General features: G+C 31.7%; 1 protein-coding gene across 2 annotated transcripts; it reads left to right on the top strand.

Annotated features, from left to right (window-relative positions):
* Positions 1-6,233: 6,233 nt before the first annotated feature.
* LOC100781733 (uncharacterized) lies at positions 6,234-15,463 on the top strand. 2 transcript variants are annotated; one of them, XM_014772767.2, is made up of 14 exons: positions 6,241-6,620; positions 6,984-7,053; positions 7,509-7,559; positions 8,041-8,309; positions 8,391-8,465; positions 8,556-8,614; positions 8,748-8,883; positions 9,401-9,497; positions 9,607-9,673; positions 11,484-11,582; positions 11,919-12,008; positions 13,253-13,407; positions 14,685-14,786; positions 14,918-15,463. In XM_014772767.2, exons 4-14 carry the CDS (start codon positions 8,057-8,059, stop codon positions 15,060-15,062), a joined length of 1,278 nt encoding a protein of 425 aa, XP_014628253.1. In that variant the 5' UTR covers positions 6,241-6,620; positions 6,984-7,053; positions 7,509-7,559; positions 8,041-8,056; the 3' UTR covers positions 15,063-15,463. The 2 variants fall into 2 exon arrangements, with proteins under 2 accessions (XP_003556420.1, XP_014628253.1); XM_003556372.5 differs by lacking the exon at positions 6,984-7,053 and having other exon boundaries at positions 6,234-6,620.
* The last annotated feature ends 646 nt before the right edge of the window (positions 15,464-16,109 follow it).

Below are 16,109 nucleotides of genomic sequence, written 5' to 3'. Positions count from 1 at the left end.
TTCTTAATATTCCCATATCTTTTATTTGTTTTAAAATATGGAGTGGATTCTTGATTCTCCCAAAACCTCATGTAGTTGACATTTGATCATTTCCATTTTTGTTTGCGGTGAGTCAATTCGTGCGCGCCCGTATATCCATGTAATGCAATTGTAAATCACTAAACCAAAGCAATTGCGCAATCTGAAAAATCCTCCGTATTTTATTTTTCTGGTTAAAACAGGGCCTAACATTTGTTGCGTAAGTCCACTGGGCCGAATCCTTAAACGAGCCCAAAATACCGCAGTTTGCTTCAGGAGCTACACTTGAGCTTACGCATATAATGGGACCAGCTCCAATCAATCTCACCTTCTCCCTGACTAGAATAGGAAATGGAGAACGGAGGGAATCTAATTTAGTAGATTAAATAAAATATGTGAATTTTTATATGGTGTATAATAGGAGATAGATAAAGAAAAATTAGAGTTATTGATGAAGTATTTAATATTTAGAGCTTTGATAAATAATAATAATGTGATAAGAGATAGAGAAAGAAAAATTAAAATTGTTAATAAAGTATTTAATATTTAGAAATATTGAAATATAAGTAGTGAGATAAATAGTAATAGACTGTTGGCATTGTCCAAGTTTGAAGAATATATTAAAAATCAAAGAAGGAGTTAGGAGTGGGTCCCAGACAGAAAAACCAATGTGACAATAGAAATGATCATATATAGTCTAGGTTACGTAGGTGTTAGACAACTAGGGCTACCTTAACAAGTGTTTGGTCCACGCGTCCCTTATTGAGTGGTCGTTTTCCTTTTGGAAAGGAAATTCAAAGCGTGGTGGTGCGTGGTGGCCACCACCCAGGGTTATTTCAACGGCTGGGGCTCACTGACATCATAAACCGCCCCGATGACGTCACGTGCTCTCACGTGGAACGTTTAACATCCTTGGACGGCGATTAGTCGGTGCCCAAACAATAATCTTATATGTTAAATTAATTAATACTTCTATATACTAGCTCCTTCTATCAACATATCAACTTCAATCGCTCTTCAACCTTTGAATAAAAACATTTTTTGTAGATCGATAAATGTCATTCAATAAATAACATTTCAAAAGCAAATATTTGGCTCCCACTCCGTGGATTCTCATCAGCACAACATTATCTCAAAAAAAATAAAAAAAATACTGTCTTCCAAGATATATAATCAGATAATGATCCCGTGTAACCAAAATTACTTAAAACAAACATAAAAAGTGCATGGGGATCCCTTGCCTTTTAATTTTTGCATTGTGTATATAATTCCCTTACTTAACTTGAGAGTCTTGTTCTTTAGCTCTCTAATTTAAATTTTTATTTAAGTATTCACATTAAGATTTAAGAAGGTAATCCACACAGTAATGCATGCTTAAACACGTTGACATGCTGGAACGTATAAAAGATATAATAATATGCTATTGCCGTTTAATTAATTAGGTCCTAATTTCTTAATTACTATATATACAAAAAAGTTATATACTAATGAGAAAATACTAATATATTTAATAAACATTACTACTTTACCCCATATAGGCAGATCTGTGAGAAAAAGATTAATTGTATGTGAAATAAAAGTCTTAAGATACTTCTTGATTACACAAAAAAACCACAATAAAATAATATAACACTTCTATTATTGATTTAATTGGTTAATTTTCAATTTTTTTAAATTGATTTTATTATTTGGAACGGTTTATTTCGGTATTCTTAGTATTAAGAATATAAACAATTTCTATATATAAACCAAAAAATTTCTTAATATATATAAAGAATCATATTATTAATATAAATTAATGATAACATCTGTACTATTAATTTAATTTTTATTGAAAAAATATATCGACAAATTCGCAAAACCAACTCTTAATCATTAATATTATGATTTTCTTTTTATTGTAATTCTTGACTCGAGATATTTTCGTGTTTAACTTATGATGCATTTAAAAATATGTTTGTTGTGTGAATCTATGATTGTAATAGTATTATGTATCACCCTAAGAATTTTCATATATACTTGGACTTGGTGTTGGTGGGTGGCATAGAGCCATCTAACTAATTTGAAAATGTATTGACGATCATGCAACGATCATAAATAGGAGAGGTAGGAAGAAAGACACAAATAACTATAGTTGGACACTAAATTCACCGACATGAATAATGACATCTTTTGTTTTTTTAGAGTAGACATGAGTAATTTGACATGAATTTTTATTCATGCATTTTCCCCTTAGTAATGTGACCGGGTATCTAAGTGACATAACTACTCATAAGTGATCAAAACATACATGTAACTTGCATCAAAGTAGGTGTTTGGGGAAGTGGTGACAAAAAATTACAAGATTCTTATTATGAGATATTAACCATTTTCAACATCATTCATGGGATCACTATATATGAGACAAACCGGGATATCATTTCTATCAAGGCAATCATGATATACAAGAAGATAACTAAATACACAATCATACTAATTATAACTTGTCACTTCCCAAATCTAACATGTATATTATTATGAGGCATAGCTAAGTGACGAGACATAAACAATCATTGTAATTCTTAAGAATTAGGATGATGATGTGTTTTGTGTCTTTTATTTGCTTTCTAATTAAGGTTTAAATATATATCTTTTTCTTGTAATTTAGTGTTTTTTTTTGTTTTTTTATTGAATTTTTTAATCCTTATAAATTATGTTTATTTTGTTTTTAGTTCTTGAAACACTTTAATAGCGCTTTGAATAGTGGAAAAATATTATCTAAAACATCATAAGGATGAGAAATAAAAAAAAAATATAATTTATAAGGACTAAAAACAAAAAAATATTAAATTGCAAGGACTAAAATAATATTTAAACATCTAATAAATATATATCTTATGATTATACTTATTATTTGAGTTAACAAAATTGATTTTAAATTGATTCAATACTCATTTTTTTTAAACTTAGCCTCTTCGCCTTTTAGGTGAGAGGATAGAGGTTTATATATGTATCTTTTGGATTGAGTTCATTCCTTAACTTAATCATAGGAATCTGATCATAAAGATTCAATGTTCACCTTATTAGTCTTTTCTCTTTTTAGGCTTGAGATTAGAAGATCGTATATTTTGCAGGTTGAATCCATGTCTCAACTCAATCACAATACTCCGATTCGATTCAAATCTCACACCAATCCAATCCCATTCATAGTCATTGTAGGATATGGTCTCACACGCTCATAACAACTCAAAGAATAAGAGATGTAGGGATGTTGCAAGAGATGACAAAGAAAATAAGAAAACATAGTGGATAGTAGAAGGACAACTTATACTTTGAATGCTTTGGTTAAGTTGTCTAGAATCATAGAAGAAACCTATACCAAAACATTTTTAAAAGTATAGAAGTTAGTAATACAACTTAAATAATATAATTTTTTTAGTCTAACGCAAAAATCATCTAAAGTTATTTCTAACTTGAATTAGTTGTGAATCCAAAATTAATTTTTCAACATAAAACTTACGATTTTGTTAAAATCTAACATGAAACCAAATATACATGTGAACATATATTTAAAATTATTTTATCTAATATTTTAACATTATTATACAAAATTTAACATGAAACCAAATATGCAGTAAATCAAATTACTAGTCACATTAAAATTGCATTTCTTATTTGTTTTGTTTTGTGAAATCTTATTTAAATAGATTAATAACACATGTTTTGATTTATACTTATACAATAAGTAAAAACGTATTTTATTAAAATATTTTAATCTTAATGAGTTTTAAATTTACAATATATATATATATATATATATATATATATATATATATATATATATATATATATTAACTTTACACGTTTACTTTAAAAAAAGTTATACATACTAACTGTGAAAATCACACTTCATTGTCATGTTATCTTTTTTTCATGAAAGCATTCTCATTTAAAATTTTCTTTTGTCACAAGTGACAAATATATCACAATCAATTATAATAAATCATTTAATTATTTTACTCATTCTTTTATCATTATCATTTTCATTATATAAGAAAGTGACAAACGTATCATAATTAAGACACATTATATGTATAACATTAACGGTATTAGGGTTACATTTTTCTTCACAAAATACAAATTTTATGACATAAATTTAACAGTTGAGTTTTTGGAAACATAAATTATGATACACATCCTATGAAAGCATTTTTTTTATACTTCGACAAGAATTTACACTAGAACAAAAAAACTAATGGAGACTTATGCATATTACTCGATCCGTCTATCACATGATGAGGAGATTATGATATTCACTTTAAGTATCCATACTCTTAATTAGTCTTAATAATTTTTCCATTTTGATTTTACCGTATATATTTCTTGTGACGACAAATTAAGAATGATAAATATCTGCTACCGAACACATAAATCAGTTGATAAAGACTATTTTACTTATTAAATATCTCAAATTTTAGTCCTTAACTGCCCTGAAAAATTGGAAACAAGTTTTTTCGCACCTGTCGAAAAGTGATGTATAGATACCAACGGCCTTAAAAAAAAGGGAAAAAAATTAAATATATTCAAAAACAAAATACGAAAGCAACAGAAAAGGAAAACAGTACTGTAATTGAGTTCTTCCAACAAATTCAGGAATAATAATAAGTTTTTTCTGTAGAATTATTTAAAAACACAAATTGAGGCAGAGTTTAAGGATTAAGCTTGCTATGGCTTGAAGTTTCAGTATTCATCATCGTAAATTTGAGTCTAACAATTTGGAAGTGATTCACGAGTTTTTTTAATGCTGTCAATCCCCGCACTTCTTTATTTATTGACGCCGACCGCCAAGAGTCAACAATTTTAATAGTTTTATTTTTAATTTGACTTTTTCATAAATATATAATGACTATTATCAATTAAAAAATTAATGACTCAAATTTTAATAATTTTATCATTTCTTTTATACACATGCTTTTTTTTTTTGTGCTTATACTCCCATGTATTTATTATAATTTTAGTCATTAATTTTTCAATTAATAATTGGTTATACTTTTTCAAAGTACAATTCACAATTTTGAAGAAAGATTATTTTTCACCTTGTAGAAAAAGTGATAAACATATCAATGTAAGTATAAAGAAAATATAATTTTATCTTTTGTTAATATTTTAGAAGAAAATCCTATTAATTCAAGATAAAGAGTTAAATTCTTGATCGAAAGTATGATATAATAATAAATTAATTCTTAAAAATGAAAAATATAAATTTAATTTCTGAATATATAAAAAATGATAAATTAAAAATCTTGTCATTAAATTTATGAGAGAATCTTATTAGTAAATTGTAACAGTTAAAAGTCAATTTAATAATAAAGTTTTTTTAATGATTAATTTTACATTAAGTTGTAAAGTTAAAAAATTAATTTATGATTAAATTATCTTGCATGAGTAATTTGTTATATTTTTTTATATATTCAAAAATTAAATTAATTTTTTTTATTTTTTTAAAATTAATTTATATGTATTTTATATTTTTAGGACTAATTGAAGTATTTATTGAAGGGGCCGATGATGAAAACAAGTAAAAAATTATTGGTATTCAAAAACACGCAGCTATTGCCTATTGGGAATAGACGAGGATCGGCTCTTAGGTTTTATTATGACCTCACACTTGCATGCAATTGAAATTTCTGTAGACCTAATCTTCATATATAGTACCCACTTGTAATTTTTATATTAAATATTTAATACTATTTATTTCTAGAAGAAAAAAAAAAGAAGAAAAAAGACTGAGACGGCAAGCAATCCCATTGTGTGTATACTGTAGGAATTGACAGTGTGGTCACTTGCCACTCACGGACAACATCACTTGCCGTTTCTTAAACAGTTAAAATAATATATTATTTATTTTAATTATTTAAAGAATATAAAAGTATTTTTCTAGTTTTTATAAAATCATATAGCTATTTATTTTGACCAATTCCATCTCTTAAATTTATATCTTAAGACTCACGTTAATAAAAAAAGGTAGGTAAAATAGAAAATATAGAAAAAAAAGGACAGAGTAAAACCAGCTAGACACAGCACAAAGTAGAGACTGAGAATCAATGGAGGCTTTAAAAAGTGGTTTTGCAAATCTGCGCCATTTAAACGCAATTGCTGCTAACACTATAGTACTTAGTAATTAACAATTAACAATAATATATAAAGCCACCTAATGCAAATGTTAATGGTAATACCATTTTTCTAGTTGTGTTTGGCTGCTTGTGTTACAACTTACAACTTTGTTGGCTGTGTCGTACACACACACATATCTTATTCTTATGATGTATGAATAAAAACAAGCAATATCCCAATGTTCCACAATAATAATTAAAAATGTAATTGTAATTTTGTTCTCAAAGAAAGAAGACTCTGTCTCTGTCTCTGTATCTGTCTTTGTCTCTGTTCGTCTCGCTGAAGGAATCGCTTAGGATCACATTCTTTTTCAAGTTTAGTTTCTGCTTCTGGCCACCTCTCAAGTTCTCTGCTTTTGTTTTTAGGGCTCCTTTGGTTCTGAATTGGATTGGATTGCAATTGGGTGCCTCACCCTGTTTTGCTCAATTGCTGCCACTCTACCTGTTCATGTAAGATTCATTAGCTGCATCTGATTCTCAATTGGATGTCTGGGTGGAGGGTGTTTTTTTTTTTTTTTTTTGGAAATGATAAATTCAGTTGTAGAAATTGTTCTTCTTCAAAAGAAGTGCTTTTCTGGGTTGGAGATTGCTTTGGATTATATCATGTTGGAAAATCGATTTATTTTATGTATTGGGTTGAATTCTGACAAAGTTTTTTTTAGGGGGGTTAATCCAAGATTGTGTAATTTTTCATTAACCCAATGGAGCATTTTTCTCATTGCTATAAAAAAGTTTTGAACTTCAAGCTTCAGTTTCCATTTCCGAAACTTTTTTTTCCTCATTAACGTTTTCCTGATTTATCGGTGGCTTTAGTGACAGTGGTTTGAAGCCGTGACAAGACACGTAGCTTCATCAGTTACTGCAAGGAAGAGATAAAAACAATGCAAGTGTTCCTTTGCGTTTCTGCAATTGTTGCTTGTTTGAATTTCTTTGGAAACCCTTTACTCACAAGTCATCATTCTCATTCTTTGCTGAATTTCACTTGCTATCTTCTTCAATCTCATGAGCCAAAACCTTTTCCTTGAAGCTACTTTGCCTTGAGGAAGTTCTCATTCTGGTTGATGTTTATGTTTTGGTTTGTGTTGTTGGTGTAACGGTGTGCACGGGAGTGTTACCTTTTTTTTTTTTTTTGGTATTGGGAGTTTTATGTTACCTTTTAGTTTCACTATCACCATGCATGCCTGTTGCAATCTTTTGAAACCTTTTCCTTGTCATCACAATGAAGCGTTGACACGGACCTCACTTGTCATGTCTCATGCGGTTCTTGTGATCTAATTGCTTTTATGTTTATATTTTTTTCCTCAATCTCACGTTTCTCCCTGTGAATTTTTGGCTCAGAGAATTGCAGAATTTTGACCTGACAAGTGAACTGCCAGAGCAAACGACAAGGTTAGTTGGATAAATCTTTGGTGCTTATTTTTAATTATGTGTTAAGATTATGGAATGAGGAAAATAAATAAAGAAATAAGAATCATTAATGCTGCTGAAAATGGCCAAATAAAAAATAAAGGAAAAATTAATGCTGCGGAATAAAGTTTATGCCAAGTTTAAAATAACATGGAGAGTTCTTGTACAACTTAAAATGTAATGTTGCCCTCGAGTAACCTACTACCACTCCTTTGTTGGTTGACATTTAATTACTCATGTTGATGGTTTTTCTACTGTTAATTTCCCTGTAAATTGTGAGTGTTCTCTAAACTTTTTGAACTTTGATTGATGAATAGTCATCTTTGTTTCTGGAGTGTATTTGTGGAACTGTTATCCCCATAAATCTGTGAAGCTTGATGTCAGAGACAATAGAAACTCGTTGTGTGCACATAAACACAATACTCTTGGTGGGTGATTCACTGTGTCTTCTTTGTATCATCAGGTATAGTACTCAGGACATGGGCTGCTTCGTGTCCACTCCAAAGGATTCTGGTGGAAATAGAAGGAGGCCAGGGAGTATTGGGGAGGTTTCTGTGTATGTTCCTGGTCTAAGAATTCCTAAACCTGTTGATTTTGCACAGTCACTTGGTGATTACTTGTCCAAAAATATAGTGGAACGCCTGTCTGCTCTAAGAACTCGTATAGTTGTAATGGCTGGCCAAGAAGGTCCTACAATTACAAGAACAAAAAGGAAAAGTGCCACCCAACATGGTTAGTGCTAGCAAGGATGAATCATTTTATAATGAACTAGTTGCTCAAATTTAATGATGCATCACACAATTTCATCCTCAGGAGGTTCAACACTGGCTGATCTTCAGCAGGCTCTTGAAGACTACTTGCTTGTACTTTTGGGATTAGTTGAAAATGGTAAAGCATGTTTTAGTCCATTTGTATTTGATGGATGTTCTCTCCAAAACATGTCAACCTCCTGATTAATTGCTTATCTTTACTGTGCAGGAAGCCATTTACAATACAAAGTACAATTTGCTTGGGTGAATCAAGAGGATGAAGCAGAGGTAATTCCTATTATTTTAATGCACATGTTTATGCCTGTATTTGAATGTTTATTTTTATACAAAAGAATGCTGATCATTTTCTGTCTGCTCTGCTTTCTTTTTTTGTTTGTTGGTGCAACTGACATTTTTACAGGAAACAACCATGTCTAATGCTTGGTATGAAGTGTTGTCGGTTTTGCACTTGATGGCAATGCTATTGCTGTCACAGTCTGATTTATTACTTCTTCCTAGAACATCCACTGATGGTCATCAGCCAAAAGTATCAGAAGGTGAGTAATAAGATTATTCAGCACATGTCAACATATTCCTTGTATAACTTGCTCCATAATCTTATTTTACATCCAACAACAAAAATACATTTGATCAAAATAATTCCAATTGGAGACACAAGTCAGTTAATCTTGTTTCTGCTTTGTGTGTATGTGATTTTGTGGTTCCATGGACTCTGTTGTCTTTAGTTATTAGTATTTAATTTTTTTTTTTTTTTGTTCTTTGTTCTTTGTCTTGTCTTGGTCATTGCATATGCAGTAAATAATTCTTCACAGTTCTGTGTTCATGTCTATTGATCATAATTTGGAATGGATATTTCATCTTCTTATTAACAGAATAATACAAAATTTCTTGTAATTTTTTTCATCTGTTGGTTATATATTGTGGTAGCTGATAGACTAGAAACAGATTTTTATTGTCTTATATGCTGTGTGTTTCTAATGATGTTGCTTCATCGACACCTTTATGTATATTGTTCCTACTGGGAAGTTTGAACTTTTGGTTAATTACTAACAGAAAGCAGACGGGCTTCTGTTGATATCTTCTTAAAGGCAGCTGGGTATCTTGACTGTGCTGTAAGGCATGTTCTTCCACAGTTGCCTGGCGAACTCAGGTTTGTACCCATTTAATACAATCAGTTGATTGTCACACAATTTTGTGTAATCTAAACAATCTTCCTTATTTTTTTGTATTACTCCTCTCACTGTTGGTTCTGATTTTAGGAGAAATTTACCAGTAGATCTTGCAGAAGGAGTTCTTCGAGCACTCTGTCTACAAGCATTGGGACAGGTATTCATATTTTTGCCTAGCAGATAATTAAGAAGTGAAAACCTATCACATTTAATGGCTAAACCAATGTGTCTCATAAGTCATAGACTCATAGCTCTATTTAGGCAAACTTCTTGTCCATCATTCTTCTTACAAAGTTATGTTGTGTATTCAAGCAAATGATTAATAGAGTTAGCTTGCTACGGTTTATTTATGTATTTACTATTAAAATTGGAAATGAACTAGGACTAACTCGATCTCAAAAGCTAGTTCAAAGGAAACGATTGCCCAAGTCATTATAAATGATCCTTTGCCCATTTACTGGGACAATGTGGGATCATAATACATTCCTGTTGCACTCAGTTGGATATTTGGAATGTGGAGTTTCCAAGAGTGGACATTTTCTAGTAGCCTAACGCCAAATAGGCTCTAATATCAAATCATGAACCAACTATCTAAAATGCTTAAGTTGTTAAATGAAGGCACTTGACTTGTGTTGAGAATCAAGAATTTAATGTATAATGATGTGATAGGATATGATATCTGATTTAGAGGAACTGAATGTCCTCTAATTATGTGTAATCAATACTACCTATCTATATAAACAACCTCTGTAAGGTCCCATTGACACACGGTTTACAAACTAATATCCCTCAGTTTATCCTATTTTACATGGTATCAGGCCTATCATAAACCCATTGATGGGCCTCCTGTGTTTGTCACACTACAAACAGATAGTCTTGAGTGTGAGGGAGGATGTTGGAAAAGTCACCTAAATTGTGGTCACCCTTAGATAGAGCGGTGCGTTGAAAGTCCCATATGGCGGTTAGCCGTGGGCAAAAGGGAGACATTTTGAAATCCCACATTGATTAAAGATAGTATCGAGATAGATTATATAAGTGGGGGGTAATCCTTACCTAACAAGCCGGTTTTGTAGGGTTGAGTTAAACTCATAACTCACTTATTGTCAGGTTGAGTGAATCACAACAATGTGAGGCCATTCACATAGATCTTTTTTCTTTTTCCATTTAAAATCCATTACCATTCTTCAGTTTAATCTTCCACATTAACAAGGTCATTTCAAATTTTTTGGTCTAGCAGATTTCAGATCTTTACTCTTTTAAAAAGTTTATGGAAATATTCTGAATAAGTGGATATATATAAATTTGCTCATAAGTTAGGCTAGTCATAGAAAAATTGTCACTCAAATCTTATTAAAAAAAAGTAATAGAATTTTTTTGCATGTTGAATAATAGAATCTGAGAGCAATGTGTTGAGTTTTCAGCATATTAATACATGCCTTTGTTGCCATAATTTAGGAAAGGAATGAACTGAAAAGGTTGTAAAAGTAGTGAACATATTGTTCACTTGAATTGAGAGCATATGTGTTTGACATTTTAGTATTTACACAATTTCAAGTCAACTCGTAGTTCCGTTGATATAAAAAAAGGTAAATTTTATTAATTGAGGGTGAAATTTAAATCTGTGAAGGGATTAAAATGGGGACATTGTCTGATGGTTGCAATCATTTCGATTGAGTTCATTGTCTAAATTCCTGTAGATTTTGTGTTATTTAGCATATTAGCTGAGGAGTGTCAGGTCTAATGATGCATTGTTTCCATTTAAGAATATGTGTGATTCAAAATCATCATATTTGTGTACATGTGACTCTCCTATCTGGGGTGGGAGAATGCCACGTAAAACATTAACTACATTGCATGGAAGACTGGACAAGGGGACTGTTCAATATATAGATATAGATACCTTTCCCACCCCATTTCTCATATATCTATTTTGGGTATACTTGTTTATTTACTTGTTGTTTTAACAGGGTGTAGATATTCAACTTGGAATGGCAATTGATAGTACCAAAGCCACTCTTGCAGTGAAGCGTAGACTTGCATGTGAGATGGTGAAATATTGGCAACAGGTACAAATGCAAAGTTTTCATTGCATGTTTTTTAGCAGGGTTTTTGTTCTGTCGATGAACTTTTGGTTTCTTTCTAAAAGGATTTCAAGACCATGTAACTAACTTGTATCTGTTATTTCTCAATTTATCCTTTGTTTTATTTTTTCTATCTCCAATTTCTGATGTGATCTTCAACTTGTTTCTCTTGATTCTAAATCTATAGCCTTTTTCCCCTAAGACAAAACTTTGTTTCAATTCTATATACCGTGTAAGTGTATGCATGTGTGTGCATTAGCATGTTAACATGAATGCATTTAACTGACAAACATTACTTTATTTACACTGTTCATTTTGCAGGCTCAAGATAATATTATGAACCTTCCATTAGCAAATGGATGGGGTGAAAAGCATTGTCTTTTTGTGAAATGGAAGTATATTGAAGCGAAGGTTTGCGTTTTTTCTCCCCAGTCATTTGCATCTTGCTATTTAATTATTATGTATTAGTATATAGTAATACAATTAGAGTGGAATTTGCTGAATACTGGCTGCCTTTTGACTATAAATGCAGATGAAGTATAAAATGAATCAAATTAATAGATGGTCCACAAGATAAAATATGAAGTTGGTGTTGAAACTTGAGAAGTTGAGGAGATTAGATCTTTATGTTTCTTAGGGTACAAAGATTAGTTGGAAGTGGACAATTGGTTGATTGTTCATAACTGACCTGTTTTTGAGAAGAGGCTGAAATCTGAAATACTTGTTCAAGCTGATGGTGACGTCTTTGAAGAATAAAAGAGTATAATTAAATATTTTCTAAATTCTAATGATAAGTGATGCCAAATGCCCTGATATCCCTGGACCATAATATTATAATTGCAAACCTTTAATACACATTCTAATAACCTAATTACATCTGGTAAATGAATTAAGAGTGCCCTAGAATTGTTGCTGATGTTGTGCTCCTCAATTATATTTGTTAAGATATCCCACATTGATTATGAATATAGCCAAAATATTCTTTACAAAAACTTGGGCAATCCTCTCCTCTTACCTAGTTATTTAGAGTTAGGCCTAGTCCACTCCTTAAAATGGTATAAGAGCTTATCCAATCTTGACATTGAGTCACTTGCAGCTGTCAATGTTGCAAATTTCATGCTCTAAATGTCCAATCTTGGGCGTGAGGGACGTGTTTTAAGATGGCTTACATTGATTAGGAATATGGTTAGAATACCCCTTATAAGACTTGGGCAATCCTCCCCTCTTGAGCTACCTATTGAGAGTGAGGTTGGCCCAGTCCATTTCTTAACAATATTATTGGTTTTCTTGTTCTGTCTACTGTATATTATTTACTTTTTACCCTTACATGTTATTTGCATATTGTGTGTGTTTGGGGGGACAACATTCTCTGGAAGAAAAATCTCATTGAGTTGGTAGTAGGTTTCAGCTTGGCCAAGGAAATGAGCACCTGTTTCTGTTTTTAGATTCTGACAATATTATGCTGTCATTTGATTTATTCTTATGTTTTATGCCCTTAATCTTAATGAGACCTTGAACAACACATCTACTGGTGTATATGGTATCTTTTTTATTTGAGTGTACTCATGCATAATTCAGGAACAAGTATGGAAGAAACGTTTAGCAGAAGCAAGTGATGTCAAGTTATTGATATGCTTATTGTAATGATTTTCTAGGCTGCAGCATATTATTATCATGGATTGATTCTTGATGAGGGAAACACGGAGAAATCTCAAGGGATGGCTGTAGCTGCTTTACAAGCAGCGGATGAGTATTTCAAAGAAAGTAAGAAGTTGTGTGAAGCATTCAATGCAGCACCTCCATTGTCAAGGTTAGTCATAATATTCACTTATACAAAGTGATTTGTTTTTATGCTGTTATGTTATCATCCTCAGAAAATGAGTCATGCGTCTTCCATATAATGACATCATGTTATATATGTGCCAATTTCCATTAACTGCAGAGTAATTTCTGCTTATTGCATAATTGCTAATAGCACAGGCATGTGTGTGAAGATAATAAAAGGAACACTTAAAATGAGTGGAATGAACATGATGCCTATGTGATTCTGTATGGACCAAAGACCTTAGTCTTATGTCTCCTTTAGTCTTTTGTCTCCTTTTGAGAGAATTGCCAATGTCTTTCATGACACTTTTTGGCACGTCAAGTTCTCATGCCTTTAGCAAATAAAATGTGGACTAAAATTCCTTAGCTGGTGATATAGGTATGCCTGTTTGAAACTTTGAGCAGCTAACTGGTTATTGCTAAGCTTGGGTCATTGGTGAGGTTTGGTTCCTGAGTGTTGTCTTGTTTATTTGCTAATCTGTAGATACTTTCTTCCAGTTTAGGCATGGGTTGATTCACAGAGTTCAGTATGTGCTTGTTTCATTGCTATCTATTTAGCCAAGTGACATATGAAATGATTATATACTATTGTAGCTAGAAATGTAGCAAATGTCATTTTTATTTTTGTTGTGTCAACTATAGTCCATGCCAGTTTTTGTGCCCGCGATTTGATTGAAATTGTGAAATCTTTGTGATTTTTGAGTACTCAATAAGTTTGGTCTTTGTTTCACCTCTGAAAGTAAAATGATTTTTTTCCCTCATTATGGAACTCAGTAAAATGATAGTGAAGAATAAAAATTGGAAATTATTATATGTTGAAGATCATAATAAACCTTACAATATTTTAGCGATACCTTCTGATATAATTATTTATTTATTTGAATAAACTTAGCAAAATATATTAGGGTTTTGAATGAAGTTATCCATTCCCTCTTCTTTTCTCTAGAATGTAATGCAGCACCTTAAGAATCTCAAAAGGTAGTGTAGTTTTCCACACCCCTTTCTTGTTGAAAGACGGGGTCACCACTAGACCGGTAGGCATAATGGCCTGTGTACTTTAACTCTGGCACGAGCATTCAATATTTTTAAAGTTTTTCTCAGGCACCTTTCTCATTGCCCCTTTTTATGAGCTGAACCTAATCATTGAGATCTCAGAACGTAGTTTTGATTCTTTATCATCTTTTAAGTTCTCTTAAAAGAAAATAGTACTTTTGGTGGTAATCTTCTTTTTCATGGTCCATCTAACTGGCAGTCATGGTGCAGAAATCCACCACTTTGGGGGACTATGAAATATCTTTACGAGAAAATTCCTAAGGATACCTCAAGCAAGGTGCGAATAAACCGTGATCTGTACTCCTATGAGAGGTAAGCATTAGTGCATTAGTAAATTGTTTTAAAATATCATTTCATAGTTGATAATGATTCTTGCTTAACGAAAAGTAAAGAAGTTGAAGGACTGATAAAATCATGTGTTTTGTTGTCAACGCTTATTACAGAATCATGGAGACAGCACCAACATTGCCTGATTTTGCCTTGGCTTTGAAACCAGATGAATATCAGCTTCCTCAGGTGGATCCCTCTTGGAGAACAGAAAATGTGAAAGGGGGACAAAGTGGTGCCACCAACCATGTCAATGGATGACAAACGAAAAAACCTTGTAAATTTGCAGATGTCAGCTTATCAGAAAGAAGGATTTCAGTCAACTTCAAGCTCAGAAGGGTGATTTTGCAATGCTTGTCAATGGTAGAAAATTAACTACTTCTGACTTTGTGTCTCCTTTTCCCTTTTTTTCTTCATAAATTGATTCCCTCCCATCCTCCTCAATATTTGAAAAACGGCCAGCAAGTGGAAATAGAGCTTAAAGTTGTGTTCAATGTGAATTGTCTACTTGGGAAAAGAAAAAGGCTTCCTTGCCTATGCCCAAATAATATATATGATTATTACTGCTTTGTTTTCGCGTAAAGCCAGTCAAATCCTCCATTTGTCAAACCAAGTTGTACAAGTGATTGTGTGTATAATTGACTTGTGCATTGCAGAGAAAAGATGGTTTCCTTTAGGTTGTGCTAAAATTCAAAAGAATTTTAAATGCAAGGGAATTTATGACGTGTTAACAGCATCTACTCGACATTTTATCAAACAATGGTGTACCATGATAATCAAACCCGTCTATGTAGAACTTGTATTTAGTTCTGATTAATATAATTAACACAATTGAAAACGATGTAGAAAATAAATCAATTTCAAAGTTGAACTTTTTTAGAACTATTTCGACCTTATTGCTTACCTTGTCTGCATATCTATGATGAAACCCTTACCTTATAAATTTAAATCGCCTCGTTATTTTCTTTGGAGCTATCCAGTAAAGTGATGCTTAGAAAATTGTACTATTGTAGATAAGTGTCTGGTTTCTTTTAATTTATTGGCAAATTGGTTTGAGATTAATCATCCCTCAAATTTTGTTGAGCTCGTGCTTATTACGGTTACAAAGCACTTAAGATTAATCACTTTTTAGTTATACTTACATGTTGTTGATCTGAGTAGAATTGGATTCGATTCTCTTAGAAAAAAAGTTAGGAGGCAAGACTGACAAATCAAGTTTCATGATGGAGCAAAACTGATGATACTCTACATCAATGTTAAAACTGATATTTATTTTGAGTTTGTTTTTATGTTAAGCTGATTGATGAA

Source organism: Glycine max, chromosome 20 (assembly GCF_000004515.6).
Source record: "Glycine max cultivar Williams 82 chromosome 20, Glycine_max_v4.0, whole genome shotgun sequence".
Taxonomy (NCBI): Eukaryota; Viridiplantae; Streptophyta; class Magnoliopsida; order Fabales; family Fabaceae; genus Glycine; species Glycine max.
Note: the sequence above shows the minus strand (reverse complement) of the source record. Positions and strands in the feature narration are given on the sequence as shown.